A 21,400-nucleotide genomic window follows, 5' to 3' on the forward strand; every position below is an offset into this window, starting at 1 on the left:
ACACACACACACACACACACACACACACACACACACACACGGGGAGAGAAAAAGACAGAGGGTGAGAAAGAGGGAGAGAGAGAGAGAGAGAAAGGTTGGGAGGGAGAGTATAAGGGGGAGGGGGAAGTGGGAAGGAGGGAGAGAGGGGGCGAGAGAGGAAAAAAGGAGAGGGAGGGCAAGAGAGAAAGAGAAAGAAAGAAAGAAAGAAAGAAAGAAAGAAAGAAAGAAAGAAAGAAAGAAAGAAAGAAAGAAAGAAAGAAAGAAAGAAAGAAAGAAAGAAAGAAAGAAACAATTAAAAAAGACATAAAAAGGAACACTGCCTTTTTCATTCGTTTTAATTATTAGATGAATCGACGTTTTTTTTTTTTGGGCCAAATGTGGAGTATTTGTTACAGTGACACATATTGGCAAGTATGAGTTACTTTCAAATTAAAGCGTCCACTTGCCTTGGCGGAAGCAGACTACACTAAGCTTTTATTTCGAAACCCTGTGATTTTACTCCGAACGGAAACAAGGAAGTAAGAAAAATGGGATCCCATGGCTTCTTTTCCGTATTTATTTGCGCTTTCGTCGACGTTGAAAAAGTTTGAAGTTATTCATATAGTGAAATGAATCGTCAAACAGATTCGGCGGTTCTGTCCAAAGACATGTTGGACCTGGAAGAAGACGAAGACTTGGAAGTTTTCACTAAGGTTCGGTTCCGAAGCCCTTAGCCCGACTTTTAAACGGTTCCGATACTTGTGACGTGGTAGGGAGGAAACAAAAAATGGTGTGGACGACATATTAGCCTTTGGTTTCCTTTTTATTTTGGTTTATTTTGTGTACAGTTTAAAAAAAACTTCGGATGAGTTCTTGCGTTGGGGTTTTAACTGTTTGTTTTCGCGTATTTGTTGACATTTGAAGTATTTATTGTTTGTAAAGTTACTTTATTTTAAACGGACAAGATGTCCACAAAGTCTTGAGTCCTTCAAAGTAAAATAAAAAATTAAAGTAAAGAACCAAAGTTGGTCAGACGAGGAACCAACAAACATGAATGTGTTTCTGCTTAGGAGTGAAAGATATAATTTAAATCATGGGCATAATCAGCCTGTTTTTGGGTTGCTCAAGCACCCCCAAATTCAAACCAAGCACCCCCAAAATGTATAGTGTCCATAAAAGTATGTATCCCTTAATAAAGGACAGGATAGGCTTATTATTTTGTAAAATAAAAATATGAAAAACACAGTGTCAGAAATACTCCACGGCCTTAAAACTGCTCAGTCCATTTGATTCCCCGCACCATTTTTGATACTTAGTTTCGTGGTAATACTGTATTTCTATTTTTTCAGTATTTTTGTAGAATTTATGAAGTCAGATTTATGTACTATTTCTGTATTTATGTAGTATCATTGTAGTTGCATCACTGTCATAATATTCATGTAGCACTACTTTCGTATTATTATAATTTTGTATTCCTTTTATTGTAGTATTTCTGTAGAAGTATTTTTTGAAGTGTTTCCATACTGGTGTCCTTGTAGTATTTTTTTTATATTTACCTCTGATGTATTTTTGTTGTATTTCTGTAGCGGTATTTTTGTATAATAGTATTACAGTTGTGTTTTTTTGGGAACATTTGTAGAGAAGTACTTTTAAAGTGTTTCCTTACTTGTATGTTTGTAGTATTTCTTTTGTATTTTTTTCAATACTACTCTAGCTTTATTTTTGTAGTATTTCTGTTGTAATATTGATGTAATGGTATTTTTGTTTGTATTACTGTAGTATTAATTTTGTAGTATTTCTATAGTATTGTAGTGCGTACAGTTGTTAAAAATGACGCTGATAGTGGCTCCATTCCTCTCGTTGTCATGTGAAGTGTCACTGACCCCTAGTGTCATATCTAAGAGGACAGGTTTATTAGAATAGTCATAGCAATTCTCATTTTTGAGAAGTTGCTCTTTTCGGGTCAGCTCATCTAGACTCCCAAACGGTTCCTTAGATTTTTTTGGGGGGTAGTATATTATCAATAATAATAAAACATTATGCACCAAATTATTTATTAATTAGTAATTTCATATTCTGCAGTGGATCCCTGCATAACACATGGTCTTTACATCAAATATTCACAGATTTACAAAAATGTAGATTTTTTTCACTGAACAAATTTAAAATCGAACAGAGGCACAAAATCCCTGAAAACAAAACAGTAATATATAAATTAAAAATGTTAACTCTTCATGCTATAAATAAATGATAAAATACACCCCAAAAAGTACAATATTTACTGTTATATTTTAACCAATTTAGACACAAATCTTCTGAAAACCATGGAAAAAAAATATAAATTAAAATAAGTAAAATGAAAAGCAAAAGCTCAGCAGTCTCTAAAATTGAAAGATTGAATGCTCTCTGCTTAAAATGAGTCCAAATTTTGCTCATTTTTCTTCTTTTTATGCATACAGTACTTTCCTTTTTTATCTTCTGTATTGAACATTATTACCCAACACCCATATAGCCTTTTCCGTGTGTCACATATTCAAGCTGCGTGTGCATTGTTAAAGCAAAATGGCAGAATTCGTGTCAGTTTATAGCAGCCCATTCACACACAATGATCGCAAACCATCGATAGAAACAGCGCCAAACTGCACAAAGTATGTGCTAGCAGCAAGATAATGACTTCCTTTTCGCCATCAAAGCCAACACAAAGAAAACGTCTTTTTGATTGGTGTTAGATTTCTTCTTTTAAAGGTACTGGAAAAATGGACCTTGAAAATGCTTGAAAAGTGCTGGAATTCGGTGGTGTAAAACTGAAACCAGCTCTAATATTCATCCTTTGGGGAGTCACTGATACCAATATGATGTGACGATACCAGCAGATTTTTGGAACGATGTATTAAACAATGGTAGTTTTTGGGTAAGAAGGAAATATAAGATTCATTTAACTTGATAATTGATGTGAGACCGAAACAAAACAATCACTCCGCTTCTGGGGAGTTGCTTGTTTGTTCATTTTCAAATGTGGGTCTTCAACAAATATATGTATTAGGTCTAAAAATCTGTCTTATATTCGGACAAATCATCAACGAGTCGAGGAAACATTTGTTTTAGTTCATTTCCTGTACTCTAAAACACTTAACATGAATTATTAATAATGCATTAGGTATGGGTTCCTCCCACAAATGAGAAAACTGGAGGAAACAAATTGAAAATGCAGCAAATATCAAAACACTCATCATGAAACCCACAAAAAAAATCAATGGTTGCTAAATGATATGCTGCAAAACCACATGTTAGCGGGTTGACCAGCACCAAATGTCTTTTTGTTGTTAAATTTTGGTCTAAATCTCGCTGATCAATTTTAGCCTTGATTTAGTCCAAAACAAAGTCTAAAGACTGGTTTTCATTTGGGTCAGTTTTAGTCCAAATAAGGCGTTTTTAAACACTAGCCTAACATATTTTCAGCCAGTTATTGCTAGGTGGGAAGAGTTCCTTAATATTACAAAATGTCACACATTTCTAAGGAAATTCTTAGCACTTTAAGAACTTCTGATCCAATCGAAATTCAGTAATCCCTCAGTTATCGCGCTATATGGGTACCAGAACCCCCCTCGAAAAGGGAAAATCAGCAAAATGGTGTTACACCTTCATAAAATCCCACAAGGGGCAAACCTACCTCAAGATAACGTTCTTACCGACTGAGAAATAACAAATAAAATCTACTTTTTAAAGCACAGAACACACAATTGTAGTTGAATTAATTCTATTTATTGTTATTATACTAAACTACAAAAAAATGGAGGGTTTTCCTTTCAGTGCAAGAAAGCGGTTTAGAGAGCAACTGGCTAGCTGCACGCTCGCATTGGGTAATCTTGAAATGAGCCAGGTCTCCACAATGGTTGAAATAGAACAGTCCTGAACGTAGTGCTTTCCCTCGAGTTGCACATCCAGGTTATCCGTTTCATGGGTAATGGATCTGGTGTTTGCGACATACGGGCTCAGCAGGAGCGTTTTAAAAGAGTTTTAGCTTAGCCGTAGCAGTAAGCCAGACCTGCAAACTCGCTGTTACCTTTTTTCCTGACGCCACCTCAGTTGATTCCCAGACCCGATAACAATCCATGGAGCACCTGCTGTTGATCACGATTTCTTTGCACTCTTCTGACTTTCTTAAGAGTCTGGTTTAATTGAGGAATTTATTTTAAATAGACGAGCCGCTAAAATCTAGCTCAGTTGCAGCCGTACTGCGCAGTTTTTGGTGGAGTTGCGGGGCTGAACCGTATCCAGACATGAGTTTCAGGGGGGCTTATCAAACGCACGGGGAGACACAACTACTATTACCCTCGAACGCTTTTGCACAGCACCTTTTTCCAGTGTTTTTCCAGGGATGTGTTTCATGATTAGCTATTTTTTTAAAATTGTGTTGTTAATTCTTGCACTGTATTTTGTAGTTTATTTGTTGTTGCACCGAAAAGTCAATATTTTTTGTTGTCATGAACAGGAATCCAGTTTTAAGCTACTTAGTATAAATACGTTTAAAAGAGTTAAAGGTCAATGGCAAAATGTATTAAATAAATGTTATCCCAATTTAGTTGAATAATGGATATTTAACAACCTATTTATATATTTTTTGTAAAAGAATACATTATTACTCGTAACAAAGGGACCCTAAAACCTTTTTTTTTAATATTTTTCTTCTTTTTTATTTATTTTTCCTTTTTTTTCTTGTGTCCCTCGCCCCTAGATTTTTACTTCTTTTCTCAGGCTTTTTTTTCTTATTTTGTTCTCTTTCGTTTTTTTCTTAATTTATTTTTTCTCTAGCTGTTAAATTATTTTTTGATTGATTGTTTTCCTCTTTTTCTTATTTTTTTCCTGCTTGTTTTTTTTCCTCGGTTTTTTTTTTCGTTTGTTCATTTTCCCCCAGCTTTTTACTTGTATTTTCTTGCTTTTCATTATTCTTTTTTGTTTCTCTTTCTTTTCAGTTTTCAGACTGCCCTCACCACCCCATCCAGTTTTCAGTGGGCGGGCGTAGTGTGTCTATTGGTAGGCACCTACCCTGACTCCCCTGGTAATGCCCCTGGGGGGGATACATTGACTTTTACGCCCGCCCCGCTCTTTGACTGAGAGCATACACCAGCCCATCATTGTTGGGCACACAGTCACCCCCACCCAACAAACAAACCATCCCTAATCTGCCCCCGTAACAGCATTTGCTGTGTGCTGTCCGCTGAACACAATGCGCGATACGTTGATATCAATGACGATAAAGACAATTACATTCAAATTTTTAGGAAGCAGTGTCCCAGCAATAACCATAGCACAAAGTAGCAAAGGATCTCTGTAATGGAAAATTTTTGTCATTTCATCGATGCCTCTCTCTTTTGCAGAAATTATTATTGAGGGAGGAGGATCGCTTTCCCAACTCTCCCAGCTCCATGGTCAACCAGTACCGAATGGACGACGATGAAGGACGGCAAAACGGCCTCACCAAAGATTTGTTCGTTAGCGTCGACAGCCCCGAGAGTCACGTTACCGCTATCGAGACCTTCATCATGTACAGAGTGGTCACAAAGGTAAGGGACACAAACATAACACTACACCCCCGGGATATGGCGTCCCCACCTCATGATGTTTCACTTAATGACCTGGAATGAGATTGGGGTTTTTAACCCCTCTTTACTTCATTTTACAAATTATTTTCCATGCCCAAGTGGTTCCAAATTCAGAAAGGGATGCACAGGGTTCGTCCTGGACATCCTTGAAAATGCTTACATTTTAATGTTGTTTTTAAGGTCAGGAAAATGAATTTTGGATGAAGTGCTTGAAAATACTTGAAATTGTTGCAATTGTTATGTTTCCTGTGTGACAATGACTTGGGTGGCTTGTCATTATGGCCTTGTCATGTGAAGCGTCACCGCCCCCTACTGGTCGCACTCAAGAGGACAACTCTATTTAGAAATCCGGCTCTTTGGCTCAGCTCACTGACAAGCCAACCTGACTATTTAGGAGATAGTAATTTCATATGATTTGCAGGTGATCCCTGCAAAACACACGGAATCTAAATTAAAATATATTCATAGATCTACAAAAAAATTGAAAAATATAAAACAATTTTAGCTTTTTACACAATAAACCGATTTGAAGTTGAACAGCAACACAAAATTCCTGAAAATGCAAAAAAAATACAAATTAAAAATATGAACTCTTCAGTACTATAAATGATAAATTGCACACAAAAAACACTATTTCCAATTTGATTTCATCCAACAGATCTTCTGAAAAACATGCAAAACATACAGTATGATTTAAAATAATTAAAATAAAAATAAAAATCTGCAGTTTTTGAGATTAAATGCTATCTGCCTCAGAGCAATCAATAGCGTTAAAATGAGTCTAAATTTGGATCATTTTCTGCTTTTTACACATACACTACTTCCTTTCTTTTTTAGTCTTCGATATTGAAGTTAATTATTACCCAACACCTAAATTGTTTTAAACAAGTGTGACATATTAAAGCTGTGCATGCATTGTTGAAGTAGAATGGCAGAAGTATCCATCCATCCATCCATTATCTGCACCGCTTATCCTAAATAGGATAAGCATGAAACGCCAATTATCTGAACTCCCTTCCACAATGCCCTCTTCTTGCCATTCAGTTCATAATCTTGCAAGATAGAACTCTAAATTACTATTTATTTTGTGTATTATTTAATGTATTAGCTTTAGGACCCAAAACTTACATTGATGCTAAAGGGACAAGCAAAAAAAAGAAAAAGATAACCATGGAAAATAGACTTGTGATTACTAAGAAACGGGCACACGAATCGATTAAAGCAAGAAAATTTATAAGGCGGATGACAATTCTTGCCAACAGAAGTTTTAAAATCAGTTTTCATTTTAATCAGCCGTCTCCTCCTCTTTCTGCATCCACCCGCTATTCTACTCGACCAGCTCAAATAATGTAACACCAAAGGTAAACTAAATGTCATGTTTCCCTTCCCTCACCTGTATGTTCTGGACTATTAGGCACACCCACAAAATACAAATTTGCTATTGGCTGAAATATCTCTGCCCTGCGACTGGTTGGCAACCAATTCAGGGTGCCCCCTACCCACTGGGATGGGCTCCAGCACTCTCTCAACCCTGGTGAGGATAAACGATCCGGAAATGGATGGATGGATGGAATCACTCCCACAATGCCTTTCTATACATTCAGTTCACTATCTCATGTACTTCATAAAGGCTATGCAAGTTGGTGGTACAATACTGTCATTTATGTAGTGTATTTATGCAAAGGCTTGCAGTGATGCTAAAGGGAGAAGCAAAAATATGATAACATGGAAACAAATCTTAAATAATTATGAATGATGTCTATTTTTATGTACAATATAATAAATTTAGTGTTTTTTTATCTTTATAACGGGTTTAGAGTTTATTACCAAAGTTTTCATCCCACTTTTGTACGGTAATTTCACTTTGTCAATCCATAGAACGGATAAAAGGGATAGAACGGAGTCTTACGTATTTTACAATGTTTCCAATTTGAAATAAAGAATGATTTCTCTCCCCAGACCACCAGAAGCGAGTTTGACTCGAGCGAATACGAAGTCCTCCGCCGCTACCAGGACTTCGTCTGGCTTCGAGGCAAACTAGAAGAAACCCACCCGACCCTAATTGTTCACGTATGAATATCAAAAACTATTTGATATCTTTTTGTACCTTTCTGGTTGCTAAAAGTGAATATGTTTATGTCCTAGCCTCTTCCTGAGAAGTTTGTGATGAAAGGCATGGTTGAGCGATTCAGTGACGACTTCATCGAAACCAGGAAGAAAGCGCTGCATCGTTTCTTGGAGAAGATCGCCGGACATCCCATCCTGTCTTTTAACCCGCACTTTAACCTCTTCCTGACCGCTGAGGTAATGGAACTTGGACGTATGTAGCCGTCTATGGGATTTCATGAGTCAAGGGGGGGAAATGTTTTCATTTTCAGGGTTCGAACGGGTGCTTGAAATACTCATCATTAAATCGTTATCAGAGAACTGTGGATTTTTTTTTTGCGTGGAAAACACAATTTGGCCCAACCTTACCCAGACTTAGTTCTGGCGGCACCCTGATTTAAAACATCCTTGAAAATGATTGAATTTTAATGTTGTGCTTTCAAGGTCAGGAAAATATTTGAATATTTTGGGTCAAACCCCTTTGAAAAGCTTGAAATTATATCCATTGCTCTGTAGACCACATTCTAAAATTAAGATATTTTTTTTTAAGTGCATGAAAATGACGCTGATCTTGGCTCCTGTCCTCATTATTGATCATTATTGTGTTACTGCCCCTTACTGTTTTATGCAAGAGGACAGGTTTATTATACTAGTCATTGGATTTCCGACAGTTTTTCAAGAAGTGGCTTTTCCGGCTCGGCTTACTGAGAAGAGCCGGATCTTTTGGCTCCCACACGGCTCTTTAGATTTTGTTCTTGTGATATGTTAATGATAATAAAAAAAAACATTATGCACCGAATTGTTTATTAATTAGTTATTTCATATTTTGTAAGGGACCCCAGCAAAACACATGCAATATACAAAAAATATTTACAGATCTACAAAAAAAATTGTAAAATGAGAAAGATTTTTACACACTGAACAGATTTAAAGTCAAACGACAACACAAAATCCCTGAAAATGCAAAACAATAGAATATAAATTGAGTAAAACAAAAAGCAAAAGATCAGCAGTCTCTAAGCTGAAAACATTGAATGCACTCTGCTTTGGTGCAATCAATATCATTCAAAGGAGTCCAAATTTGCTCATTTTTCAATTGGATTACTTTATTGGGGATGTAAAAGCGGAACCCATGCAATGACTCAGATCTTGGGGAGTCACTGATGCTGATATCACATGCAGATAACAGTGATATGTTTGTTACCTAAAATTTCCTCCAAAAACAACAGAAAAAAGAAACAATATTGTTTTAAACCTGGAAAACGGCCACTGTGCGAGTACGATACCTAGAATAAGGTGGTATTGGTTTTTTTTCTGTTTGGTGTTTTTTTTTCCCCTTATATTATTGTTTTTTTTTTTTTGTTTTGTTTTTTTGTATTACTAAGCATTTGGACTACAGTACAGTACACCAGAGGAATCCTGCAAATATCGATTTCAGTATCGGTAAAGCAACAAAACCATTTATAGCAGTGTTATCAGAGTCCATTGAGTGTGGGGGCGCTGAATCTAGGATCTAGGTGCGGTTGGGCCAAATAAGCTTTTCCACAAAACCGGCGCTGATCAGAGAAATCCGCTGTTCTTGAAGGGAGAGTCTTTTATATTGGTCCACTAGATTTCACTGTAACGTGTAGTGCAACCAAAAATTAGTCCAAGGAAGACTACAATCTACTAAGATTGAAAGTAAGCAAAAAGCCCCCTTTTTCTTCCAATTTTTACCCAGCCTTTCTCAAAGAAAAGAAAAAAAGGAAACAATATTTTTTTCAAGAATAAAAAAGGATAAAGATTTAAGAGAGGCAAAAATAGGAAATAAAAAGAAAAGTAGGGGAAAGGAAAGCAAAATGGAGAAAAGAGTTTAGCTTGTAACTTTGCTAAATACATCAATTCACCATTCAAAAACTCTAGTATGGTAGTATAGTATAGTATAGCAGCAACTGTAAATAATTCAATTAAACTGGCTTTTCAGGTTTAGTATGGGTGCTTGACATCCTTAAAAATGCTTAAATGTTTAAGTTTTGTTGTCCAGGATTGAAAAGTGCTTGTATTTTCGGATGAATGCTTGAAATTCCTGCCATGTTTCTAAACAAGTCTGCCTGAAAATGACGCTAACACTGCTCTTTGGTGGATTTGCTTTGTCATTCCATCTCTTCTTTACTTGTGATTAACGGCAGCTGGCATTAGTTATTATGGTATCTTGATATGAATCGTCCTTGCTATCTACGGAATTGGTGCATGCTACAACTAAACAGGGTGCGAAGAAATGTGTATTAGTGCAAGGATTATATATCAGTTATGGACAATTATTAAGGGCCGTGCAAAAAATGAAGGAAGCATTTCCTAGTGGTAAACAGAACAACTTCTGCAAATGAAATTGTAAGCTACTTTCATTCAAAACTTAAATGGTGAGACATTTGTCTCAAAAACAAATATATTGGCGATTTATTTGAGATTTCTAATAACCACACACAAAAGATTTAAAATTGCATATGTAAATTTATTATTAATTATTATTAATATTTGTGGCTTGCAAAATTCATGATTCACACCCGATTTTTCCTTCTAATGATACTGCAGAAATAGGAACATTGGCTTTGAAGTCCGTAAAAAGTCTTGAATTTGGCCATAAAAGTGATGCACCAACGCTAGATTCTGTCTGCCTGGGTACGTCTGCAGGATTTGTCACCTCACAAGAAGCAAGGTGCGGGTTTCCTTAGTCGAATGGGCGACACGGTACGCTCCGTGGCCAACACGGTGTGGGGCGTCAAGAGTCGCCCGGAACCCTTTGCACTCATGCAAGACTACGCCGAAAACCTGGGCTGCAAGATCTCTTCCGTTGATAAGGTTTCACAAAGGATCATCAAAGAGCAGAGAGGTAACCCCAAAAATATTTTAATATTTGACGTGTGTTGTACAGAACCCCAGGAGACTGTATGAATCCGTTCTGAGTTAGGGATCGCAAAGTGAAATTGTTTAGCAGGTGATAGAAGCCTACGCTTTTTAGCTCCGAACTATGGGTCCCAATAACAAAGTACTACATCCCTAGTACTACTTACGTGTAATATAAATGCATATGTTTAAAAAAGCATTACTGTGTATTTTTCACACTAACCTGATTATAAAGTGCACGGCCCAAAAATAGTCTTTGGAGAAACAGTTTTCATAAATAAGGTGCACTGGACTATAAGGTGCCGTATGTCAGACCTAACCTCAGCTGCCAGGTACACAATACCTTACCCGCTCCTTCGGTGTTGGGCGAGGCTTTAAAGTCCCCGCCGTACTAGACAAGTGGAGTCGGGGGCCGCCGTCTGTCATGACTCTGCGCCCCCCCACCGTATCTGTTTGCCAGATTAGGTGTTGGATTGGTTTTAAATTTCTTTTGAAATGGTCTTGAAAAGGTCTTAAAAAGTCTTATATATGAATGGAAAAATCCTATGGGAACCCTGGTAATGTAAATTTGGCGAGCTGTTTCACATACAGTTCATAGTACGTACTTTTACGGGATAAGGCAGAGAGACAGTTTAGCCAATCGCAATCCAGAACACAATGCTAATAAGTGAAGTAGTGAAATTATGAAAAATGAACCGCGTTATGGGAAGGGTTCACTGTATTTTGACGGTATATTCAACAGAGTACCTGGATGAGCTGAAGCAGTACGGTCCCTTGTACAGCCAGTGGGCGGATTCAGAATCGGAACTACGTGAACCGCTCAAACTCGTGGCCAACTGCGTAGATGAATGCAGCAAAGAAACTGAAAAGCAGATCCAGAATCTCTCAGAGGCTCTGGTCCCTGTTCTCCACGAGTATGTGCTCTGCAGCGAGGTCTTGAAGGTGAGTCGCGAGTCGATGAGGATTGTGAGGAACTGCCGCTGAGGTTTTGTTCGCTCTAGATGGTGTTGAAAAGGAGAGACAACATCCAGGCCTACTTTGAGACCAAAAACGAAGCGCTGGCGTCCAAAAAGGCCGACCAAGATGTTGTAAGTGAGGTTTTTGTCTTCTCAGGATCTCATTTCTTGCACCTTGTTTGCTTTTAAGCGCCAGTGTGTTTTATATAGCCAACCCTAGTGGTGAAAAAATACTTCATTCATTTATTGATTTAAATAATATGTAAGAACACATGTGCTATTTCATAGGTTTAGACATTTGTAATTATATGACACAACTTAAGACTCCCTTTGAAGAAGCTAACACGTTTGGCTGCCATCTTACTACTACGGAAGACCAAATGACTATTTAGTGAATTTATTCTGTCCCAGTGGTCCTTTTAGCACTTCATGGCCGCATACTTTCCACAGCAGAGCACTTGATGGTCACAGAGTCCCATCATTCAGACATCTTCCACTTTTTTTCCTTTTTTTCCTTCTCTAGCCTCTCTTGTCGTCTACTTGGCTGGCTGCTAGCCGCTGTTGTTATCCTTTTAGTGGCCTTTTGAGTAGATTCTCACGCTAGTTAGCCACATACGTTGGCTCTGACTAACTCTGCTAGTGTCTTCATGGTCTAAACTGAAAAATAGCTTCTTATTCACATCTACAGAAAAATAGGGAGGTCTTTTAAGGCAAAAACAAGCATGGTCATCCTATTCTTTGACACCGACACCCAGTATCTCCTTTTTCAATGCCAAATACTAATGTCTTCTTGCTCTCCAACGTAAATTTGCATATTTTACATCAAAAAATAAAAAGTAGCGTTTTGTTCACCGATACTAAATACTAGTATCGTCTTGTAAAGCAAAAATGAGCGTTGTCTATTTCATCACCAAAATCGAGGAGCTTCCTCTGCACCGAAAACTAGCATCATCTCCTTTTAAGCCAAGAAACTAGCATCATCTTCTACATCAAAATCTAACACGTTCTTCAACTCTAAAAACCAGCATCTTGTTTTTCTAAACTGAGAACTGGTATCTTCTTGTTCAACACCAACTACTAACATCTTCTCGCTATACAGGGGAAACTAGCATCTTTAGCATCAAAAATCGTTTTATTTACCTATACTGAATAATAACGTCTTGTATAGCAAAAGCAGTCGATGTCTTCATTATCGCCAAAAACTAACATCTTCTTCCACGCCAAAAACTTGCGTCGTCTTGCTCCACACTAAGTACTAGCATCCTGTTTTTCAACACTAAAAACTAGGCATGGCGTTGGAAATAAGGTTGCATGGACAGGTGCTAAAAGAAGTTGAAAGCTTTAGGTACTTGGGTTGTAATGTGGCTGCAGTCGATGGAATGGAGTGCGAGGTATTCCACAAAGTGAATCAAGGAAGCAAGGTTTTGGGTGCTCTGAGGAGAATGATGAGCAACTAGAGCTTGAGTCTTGATGTTAAGAGGGGACTGTATGAGAGTGTGATTGTGCCGACTGTGTTGTATGGTGCAGAGACTTGGAGCCTGAACGAAGATATGAGAAGGAATTTAAATGTTTTTGAGATGAAGTGTTTCAGGAGTATGTTAGGAGTGACAAGACTGGATAGATTGAGAAATGAAATTGTGAGAGACAGAACTGGAGTAGTAGTGGAACTGACCAAGCGTGTGGATAGGAGAGTACTCAGTTGGTTTAGACACATGGAGAGGATGGATAAGGAGCGAATGTTGAAGAGGATCTGCAGAGCAGAAGTCAATGGAAGGAGACCAAGAGGAAGGCCGCTATTGACTTGGATGGATGGTGCTATGAGCACACTTCAGGAAAGAGGTCTAAATATAGTGAAAGCTAGAGCTCTTGTTGGTGATAGGAACGAGTGGAGAGGTGTTGTAAAAGGATAGTGGGATGTTTGGACGTGTTCTAATGGATGGGATGGGCAGGGCATCCATATGATGCGGCAGGGGTAAACCAGTGAAAGCTGTCGCATCCTGCTGTTGATTGTTGTTGTTGTTGTTGTTGAGTCACTCAAGGCGCCTAAGGATAATCCTTAGTAGCGCTAGACTCGCTTGTGGGAGGCTCCGTAGTTCTCCGAAGGAGAATCCCAGCTGGCAGTGGTATCGGGCAGACTTGAGTGCAGGGCACCGTAGCCAGAGATGCTCGGCCGATTCTTCGTCCTCACCGCAGAGACGGCACCGATCGTCTTCGCATTTCCCCGTCAAATATTGCCATCTTCAGAGGGAGGGGTGATGACCGGACCGGAATCGTATAAGATCGACAAGGTCTTTCTTTGAGAGCTGGGATTCTTCCTCCGGGTTGTGGTGGGAAGAGGTAAGAGAAATTAGACGTGGGTGGGAAGATGGGAGGTTTGCAGCTCCTGCGAATAATAGCAAGCCGAGTTTGTGGCCTGCTGTTGAACAGAAGAATATGTTGTGTCACCCTGACCCGAGTGACACTCTTTCTTGTGTCCCGTTTCACCTGGAGGGACGAAAGCATGACCAACTTGGGTGCCGAGGTGCTTAATTTGTTTGGGTGTTCGGGCATTTGGGTTGCCCATGGTCCCCAAAAAAATTGTGTTGCGTTTTTTGCTACTTTTTCCCTTTTTTCTTTTCTTTTTTGTATGTGTTTGTCTCTCAGTTGGACATTACTCTCGAGGAATATGACCAGGGTAGGTAGATAGATAGATAAAAACTAGGATGGTGTTTTAAAATACTAGCGTCCTATCTTTTCTGTGCTTGAAAAAAATGTGCGCTAGAATTTCCTTCTGTGTTTAATTGTATTTAATTGAGTCTAGAACTGTATCAAATTTATTGCTCTTGATAAAAATGTAAATGAATAGTTTTAAGCCACAGAACATGTTATTATGCGCTTTTACCAGCAGAGAGCGTTGTCACTCCAATTTTGAACTGCACAATAAGCCTTTTTACAGCTCTGTCGTTCCCGTTTGTGGCGTTTTTAGGGCCATCTGGAGAAAGAAGTGGAAGCTCTGGCCGACAGAATGGAAATGGCCGATAACGCTTTAAAGGGCGATTGGCTCAACTGGCAGAAGAGCATGAGAGAAGACCTCAAGTCTGTTTTCATCTCCACCGCCGACAAGAACGTGGAATGCTACGAAAAGGTGGGAACAACTATTTACTGTACCATTACAAATAAACGATTTGTAATGCATTTAGTGCATTAAAATCATTTGTTTTTCAGTGCCTTGCAGTTTGGGAATCCTTCCTCTTGTCCCAAAAGACGGATTCTATCGAGAATCGAGACGAAGATACTCTTAATATTTGAAGCAGAATTTCGCCTTTGAGTAGGTAACCCGGAAAATGTTGAAATTGTTTTTTTTTTGCATGACCAAAACATTTGTTGACACCGTGTCATTTTTGTGTACCGCTACCATCAAATATGTTTACAAAAAAAACATGAAATTTCTTTCTTTTGAGTCAGGTATTTGCCAATTAACAATAAAGCTAAAAAGCCAACACACCTTAATGTAATTTTATTTTCCTTAGCACTTTTTCATTGTTCAAATATTTTGGATTTCATCTTCTGTAATGCTTGAATGACTTGAAAGGAATAATAAACAATGACTGATCATTCCACAAAAGGAAACATTAGCTTTTATTGACGTTTTCTTTAAACGTGGTCGGCTACAATAGAGGAAATAAAAGGTCAGAATTCTCTTACAAGGTTGTGGGAAAAAGGATAGGTCAATTAACACAATTCCTATATGCATTATATAGTCATGAACAATGGATATCACCTTGAAATAGGGATGCACGATAAATAGGGATGCACAGATCATAGGTTGTGTCTCCTCTTTACCTCTCCATAATGTGCTGGGGGCACTGAAGAGCTCGGTCATAATCAGTAGAATGGCTAAAAATGGTACAGGAGGTTGGTGTGTATGTTCCTCATTATATTATGATTTGTTTTTAGCTTGAATAATCGACGACTCTTTGTTGTTCTCGCCTCTATTACTCTTCATAATGACCATTAGGTGTGGGACAAGAAATCAATTCATGTATATATATATATATATATATATTGTGATTTTACTTTTGGCGATCTTTAAAATGGACGATATTTCTGACGTTATATACTGTATGTAAAAATGCACGAAAGCAAACGGAAGTAGGGCTGTCGCGAATATGACATAATTCATCTGATTGCGAATATTTGTGATTTTTGGGAATATTTTTCACATTGGGGACTATTTTTCACCTTAGCGGTCACTGTCATTTTTCCTCCACGCCCTTTCGGGACCACCCTTGACTGAAATGTCGGAGAAATTATGTCAACGCGTTGCGACGCACATGCAGAAGCAAACAACATCGGCTATCTGTTACGGCGGCGCAACTTTTAGTTACAAAACTGTCATGATTACTGATTCGGGGCACCTGCGGCTGCCCCGTTGGCGCCAACAGCCTTGAGCGCTGATTGGTTCATGGACTCTTTTTAAGAGGGTCAGACCGTTTGCGAATCTATACTCCTAGCTAAGCAAGCTCATACCTTCCGACATTTTCCTGCCCTGTTTTCTCCTGCTTGATACCTGTTGCCGACATGTTTCTGGACCCGTTTCTGCCCTGATCTGCCATCCCGACCACCGACCTGTTTTGCCCCGTTTCCTGCCTGATACCTGTTGCCGATCTCTTTTCTGAACTCGATAACGCCCTTGCTCTCCCGTCCCAGCTAGTAACCTGTATCCCTGTTGCCAACGATTATCCTCGCTCGACACGGAAGCGCCACGTCCGCGTTCCAGCCACCTGCTACCCGTGTCCGTCGATCATCGGATCGTGGAAGCAAGCACCGCTCCGTCTCAATAAAACTGAGTGAACGAACGCTACTGGGTCCTGTCTCAGTTTCTGGCTTGTGACACAAAACTACATATCGCTTCAGTATTTTGGACACATTTTGTGTTTATACTGAGCGACTGCGGTGAACCCCACAAACAGAAGAAACTTTGTTTCAAGAAGGTGTGAGTGAAAGGAGCTAACACGCTAACAGATAGTATTACACGGTACATTGCTACTGAAATGCTTTCTTTCAATACGGGTTTTACAGTTTCTAGGATAAACTATGTTTACTTATTTACAGACCTCCCTTTACCGTTTACCAGTTTGTTATCAAGGCCAAAGAACCGAGACATTTGTCATTTGTGGTTTATACTTGAATTTGGTTGTGTCTCCTCTTTACCTCTTTGAATGTGTACAGCTAAGAAAATGCCACCTGATATAAATGAATGAAAATGCATGTGTGACTTTTAGCAGTTGTACAATGTTTAGAAGTATTTTCAAAATGAGCAGGATTTTATCAGTAGGAAAAAACCTATCGTGCATCCCTACCTTGAAATATTTGAACATATTAAAGTAACTAGAAGGTTTGATGGGATCACTCAGAACAGTATATGGTCATTAAAAAAGTCAAAGATCACAGTTGTTGAATAAAAACAAGACTTCAAGAAATAAATGCTAGAAAGTAAAATCGCGTGGTCTCAAAATCTTTCAACTTGAAACGATTCCAAATTCAAATATTGAACGTCATTCGCGACACGATCACAAAGAAGGGAAAACAGTATTTCATAGTTACTAAAACATGCATTAAGGAAACGATGTCCTGTACACAGTATTATTGAAAGGAATTTCAGTTAGTGAATAACTGTTAAGAAGTCAATCTGGTTTCAAAACAACGTTTTTTTTTCCCCCAAAATAAAAAAATAAAATAAAATAATCATTTATTCCTATGAAGTAATGTTTTTGGTCTTGGTTTCCTGAGTAATTTCTTGGCTTATTTTTTTGTAGTTTTTACATCGTACAATAAACTGTGATAACATACGTCTCTAAACATAATTTTTGTGCTATTTAAAAAAAAGATTCATGTATACATGATTGTAAGTACCACTTAACAGTCAATCTTTTGCAATTTGTCTTGCTAATCGTTCTTAGACTTCTAAGAATTCAGAGTTAAATCACGCTAACATTTTTTGTGTGCTTTTCAGACTAAAATCAATTCTATAAGTTTGTATTATTTTGTTTCCACTTTACCCTGAGCCCATTTTTTTGTTACGAAGAGGATAATTTAAGCGAAAAATCTCGAGTTGTCTAGGAAGCTTCAGCTAAGCTAGCAGCTTTCAAGCTAAGCTTAGGCTATGCTAACCTGAGCCTAGCTTTAGCGGAGGTAAGAATTTCTACTCATAAAATTAATTCACTATTTTTTTCTTACCCGCATTAAGAAGCATAATCTTCTAATTTTCCTTTTAAAATATTTTGGAGTCACTTTGTTTTACTAGCATAATGATCACCAGATTAGCATGCTAGCTAGCTAACAACACAAATATTCCAACACTGAATAATATTTTATGAATCATTCTAAGAACTTGTATAAATATCGTTATGAAATGTGAAAATTGTCAAGCTGCCTTTGAGCAAGGGACTCTATTTCTTGCTAATTTGGTCATTGTGCCATGTAGTACGCAAACGGGCAGTACAAATATTTGGTCTACCTTTGTTTATTTTTAAAGAACTTTAGTGTTGCTTTAGGGCCATATTTGTGAACTATGTTCAGGTAGAAACGAAGCACTTCATTTGGAAAAAAACATCAATTTGAATACGTACATGAATATATATTATAATATCATATTAATGAATTAATAATTCAATAATATATGCAAGGTTCTTCCTTTATCATACCTGTCAACCTGTACGGTTTTGCCGTACAAAGTACGTTTTTTTATGCATTTTACACGTACAAGTACAAGGAAATCTGTACGGAAAAACGCAAATTCGTCAATCGCATGCATCTGCCGATTGGGGATTTCCCATCATGCATCATTCCGGGAAAAAAAAAACAATATGGTAGACGATTATTTTGTATTTTGTACGGGAAAATACAACAGTTTGTACGGGCATGGAGCCGTGGAGGTTGACAGGTATGCTTTATTCTCTCATCAACTAAAAAACTAAAAAGTTTGCCTTAGCGCTGGCTGTGTGAACTATGTTCAGGTAGAGATTAAGCACGTTATCTGGAAAAATCCATTAATACAAATAGGTAAATTAAACGATTAATTGAATAATATTGTTTGTGACGTTTCCCTTCATTCTCTCATTTTCTCACAAAAAAACTCAGTGTTGCTGAAGCGCTGTCTGGTGAACTATGTTGAGGTGGAGATAAAGCACCTTATTTAAAAAAAAACATGTATATTAATAAACAAATAAATAGAAATTGGTTGTGTTTTGTCCGCAATTTCCCTTTATTCCCTCATTTTTCATAAAGAAATATCAAGTTTGCTTTTGGGTTGTCTTGGTGAACTATGTTGAGGTGGAGATGAAGCGCTCCATCTGTAAAATTCCCTTAATATAATTTATAAAATAAACAAATTGATTGATAAATAAAGAATATCTTTTGTGAGGTTTCCCTTTTTCTCATTCTCTTAAAGTTGCTTTAACACTGTCTGGTGAACTATGTGGAAGAGGAGATTAAGCGCTTCATTTGGAAATAACATAAAAATAGATACATAAATAAAAAGTATTTTGTGTGCCATTTCCCTCTTTTCTCTTGTTTTTCTTGAAAACGTCAGTGTTCCTTTGGCGCTCTCTTGGTGAACTATGTTGAGGTGAAGATGAAGCGCTTCATCTGTAAAAATCCATTAATATAAATAATTAAATACTTTTTGTTTGCGACGTTTCCCTTCATTTGCTTGTTTTCTTAAAATGTTGCTTTTGCACTGTTTGGTGAACTGTTGAGGTGGAGATAAAGAGCTTAATTCAGGGAGAATCAAGATCAATCTAAAACTAGAATTTTGTGAGTGTTTTGCCTTTATTCTCTTATTTACTGAAAAAAAGAGTGTTGCCTTACCACTGTCTTTGTGACCTATGAGCGATGAAGCGCTTCATTTGGGGGGAAAAATGATCAATAAACGAATAGATAAAAGCAAAAAAGTATTTACTTTGGGCAAAAAAAATCAATTAAAAAAATAAGTCAATAATATTGTTTGCGCAGTTTATCCTTATTTTCTCATTTACTATACTCATTTACTTTTTGGTGAACTATGTTGAGGTGGAGATGAAGCGCTTCATCTTAAAAAATCCATTAATATGAATAATAAATACATTTAATAAATAAATAATATTGTTTGCAATAATTCCCTTCATTCTCTTATTTTCTTAAAACGTTGCTTTTGCACTGTTTGGTTAACTATATTGAGGTGGAGATAATATCAAATAATAATAAGAATACATTGTACTCTGAAGCTCCGTTCGAGGGGGAAAAAATCACCAATTGAAATAAAATAAAATAAACTTGTATTTTGTGCGCCGTTTCCCTTTATTCTCTCATTTACTAGAAAAAAACAAAAAACACTTCATTTGGAAATAAACATCAATAAATTAATATATAAAAGAAAAAAATAAGTAAATAATATTGTTTGCGCTGTTCATCTATAATATCTCATTTACCGTTTACTGTTATCAATACTTTTTGCTTTAACACTGTCTCAGTGAACTATGTTCAGGGGGAGATGAAGCGCTTCATTTAGGGAAAAAAACCATAAGATGGATAAATAAAAGCAAAACGTTTTGTCATTCTGATCCAAAAATAGAAAAAAATAAAATAGTGTGCGCTGTTTCCCTTTATTTTGTCATTTACTGAAAAACTGTTTTAGCGTCGACTTGGTGAACTATGTTCGCGTGGAGATGAAGCGCTTCATTTAAAAAAAAAAAAAAAAAAAAAAATGAATAAGAGCATAAAAAGTCTAACCCATGCAAACTCGACACACCTTGCTTTCATCCGTTAACAAATAAATAACGATATTTTGTGCATAGTCGCCTTTTTTAACGCTGAAAACTTTATATACAAAAAAATAAAAACAAAATAAACAGGAGGTCGGTTTACAGCTGCAGTCGGGCTCACTGGACTGAATGTGAAAAAACGGGGATGTCCTCCATGTTGTGTCATGTGACCTCGGCGAAGGTGATGTGATTCTGCGGGGGGGAAAGACATAAAAATTACAAAACGCGGCAACGATAAAAAAATGGACTTGTCCGTTAAAATATAAATCGGAATAGGAAAAAGAGAATGTTTCTTTCATCCCTCTCAGTTTTTTTATGCGTGCAGCCAGTTGAGCTCCGAGGCTTCCTCGCTGGGCTATTTTTAGACTGTGCGTACCATTGCCACATTTAATTCGAAGGGATTTTATTTTTATTATTTCTTTCTCTTCGTCTTCAGGCAACTGAAATGTCTCGCAGATGGTTTTTGAAATGAGACATTCGATTTTAATGGCTTACTGGACGATAGCCCGATTCCGTTTGGAGATTTTTGGCCAACGAAGACTGCAGACTTGTTTTTAGGAACTCCCGTTTTTCTCATCAATTATTTTATTTCCTTTCTTTATTCATTCGTCTTTTAGCTTGTTTTTTTCCCCTAAAACACATTTGTTACATGCCTCACCATGTCCTTTTTTCATACAGTTGCAAAGTTTGTAGTTGAGTAGACACTCAAAGTAAGAAGAGAAGACATCACTGAATTTTGAAGTTGCAGGGAGAACAGTAGAGGACTGTGCAAGAAAGCAATAATTACAGTCTGTTCTAAAGGTCTTCCCCTGGCCCGATTTTATTAAGTCAAGTCAAGTCATTTTTATTTGTATAGCCCTTAATCACAAAGAGTCTCAAAGGGCTTCACAGGTTATTACACAGACTACTTTTTCAGACTATTATTACACCCTCCCCTGATCTGGAACCAACATGAAGACAAGGAAAAACTCATGAGGAAAATGAAGAAACCTTGAGAAGGGACCGCACACGTGGCATCCCCCTTCAGGATTGCCAGGTTTAAAAAGCAGATCCACCCTGCCAATGGTGAGCACCAGGGGTGTCAAACTCA

At 37.6% G+C, this 21,400-nt stretch overlaps 2 protein-coding genes across 2 annotated transcripts in view; one reads left to right on the forward strand and one right to left on the reverse strand.

The window, feature by feature from the left end:
- Positions 1-481: 481 nt before the first annotated feature.
- On the forward strand, positions 482-15,136 carry snx7 (sorting nexin 7). The gene is made up of 9 exons (XM_088321964.1): positions 482-692; positions 5,358-5,543; positions 7,542-7,652; positions 7,728-7,886; positions 10,359-10,557; positions 11,314-11,513; positions 11,573-11,659; positions 14,493-14,651; positions 14,732-15,136. The coding sequence occupies exons 1-9, from the start codon at positions 609-611 to the stop codon at positions 14,813-14,815; spliced, it is 1,269 nt and encodes a 422-aa protein (XP_088178090.1). The 5' UTR covers positions 482-608; the 3' UTR covers positions 14,816-15,136.
- The window catches only part of plppr5b (phospholipid phosphatase related 5b), a 34,980-nt gene continuing 28,695 nt past the window's right edge, over positions 15,116-21,400 (reverse strand). The window contains exon 6 of the mRNA XM_088321965.1: positions 15,116-20,502. Within this exon, the coding sequence (XP_088178091.1) occupies positions 20,473-20,502 (30 nt within the window). The 3' untranslated portion in view covers positions 15,116-20,472. The remainder of the gene's footprint in view (positions 20,503-21,400) is intronic.

This window comes from Urocampus carinirostris, chromosome 18 (assembly GCF_059441175.1).
Source record: "Urocampus carinirostris isolate Australia breed hairy pipefish chromosome 18, RoL_Ucar_1.0, whole genome shotgun sequence".
Taxonomy (NCBI): domain Eukaryota; kingdom Metazoa; phylum Chordata; class Actinopteri; order Syngnathiformes; family Syngnathidae; genus Urocampus; species Urocampus carinirostris.

Coding starts and splice junctions, on each gene's coding strand:
- snx7 (XM_088321964.1), top strand. CDS start 609: ATGAATCGTCAAACAGATTCGGCGGTTCTGTCCAAAGACATGTTGGAC. Junction 693..5,357: donor ACTTGGAAGTTTTCACTAAG/GTTCGGTTCCGA, acceptor TCTCTTTTGCAG/AAATTATTATTGAGGGAGGA. Junction 11,660..14,492: donor AAAAGGCCGACCAAGATGTT/GTAAGTGAGGTT, acceptor TGGCGTTTTTAG/GGCCATCTGGAGAAAGAAGT.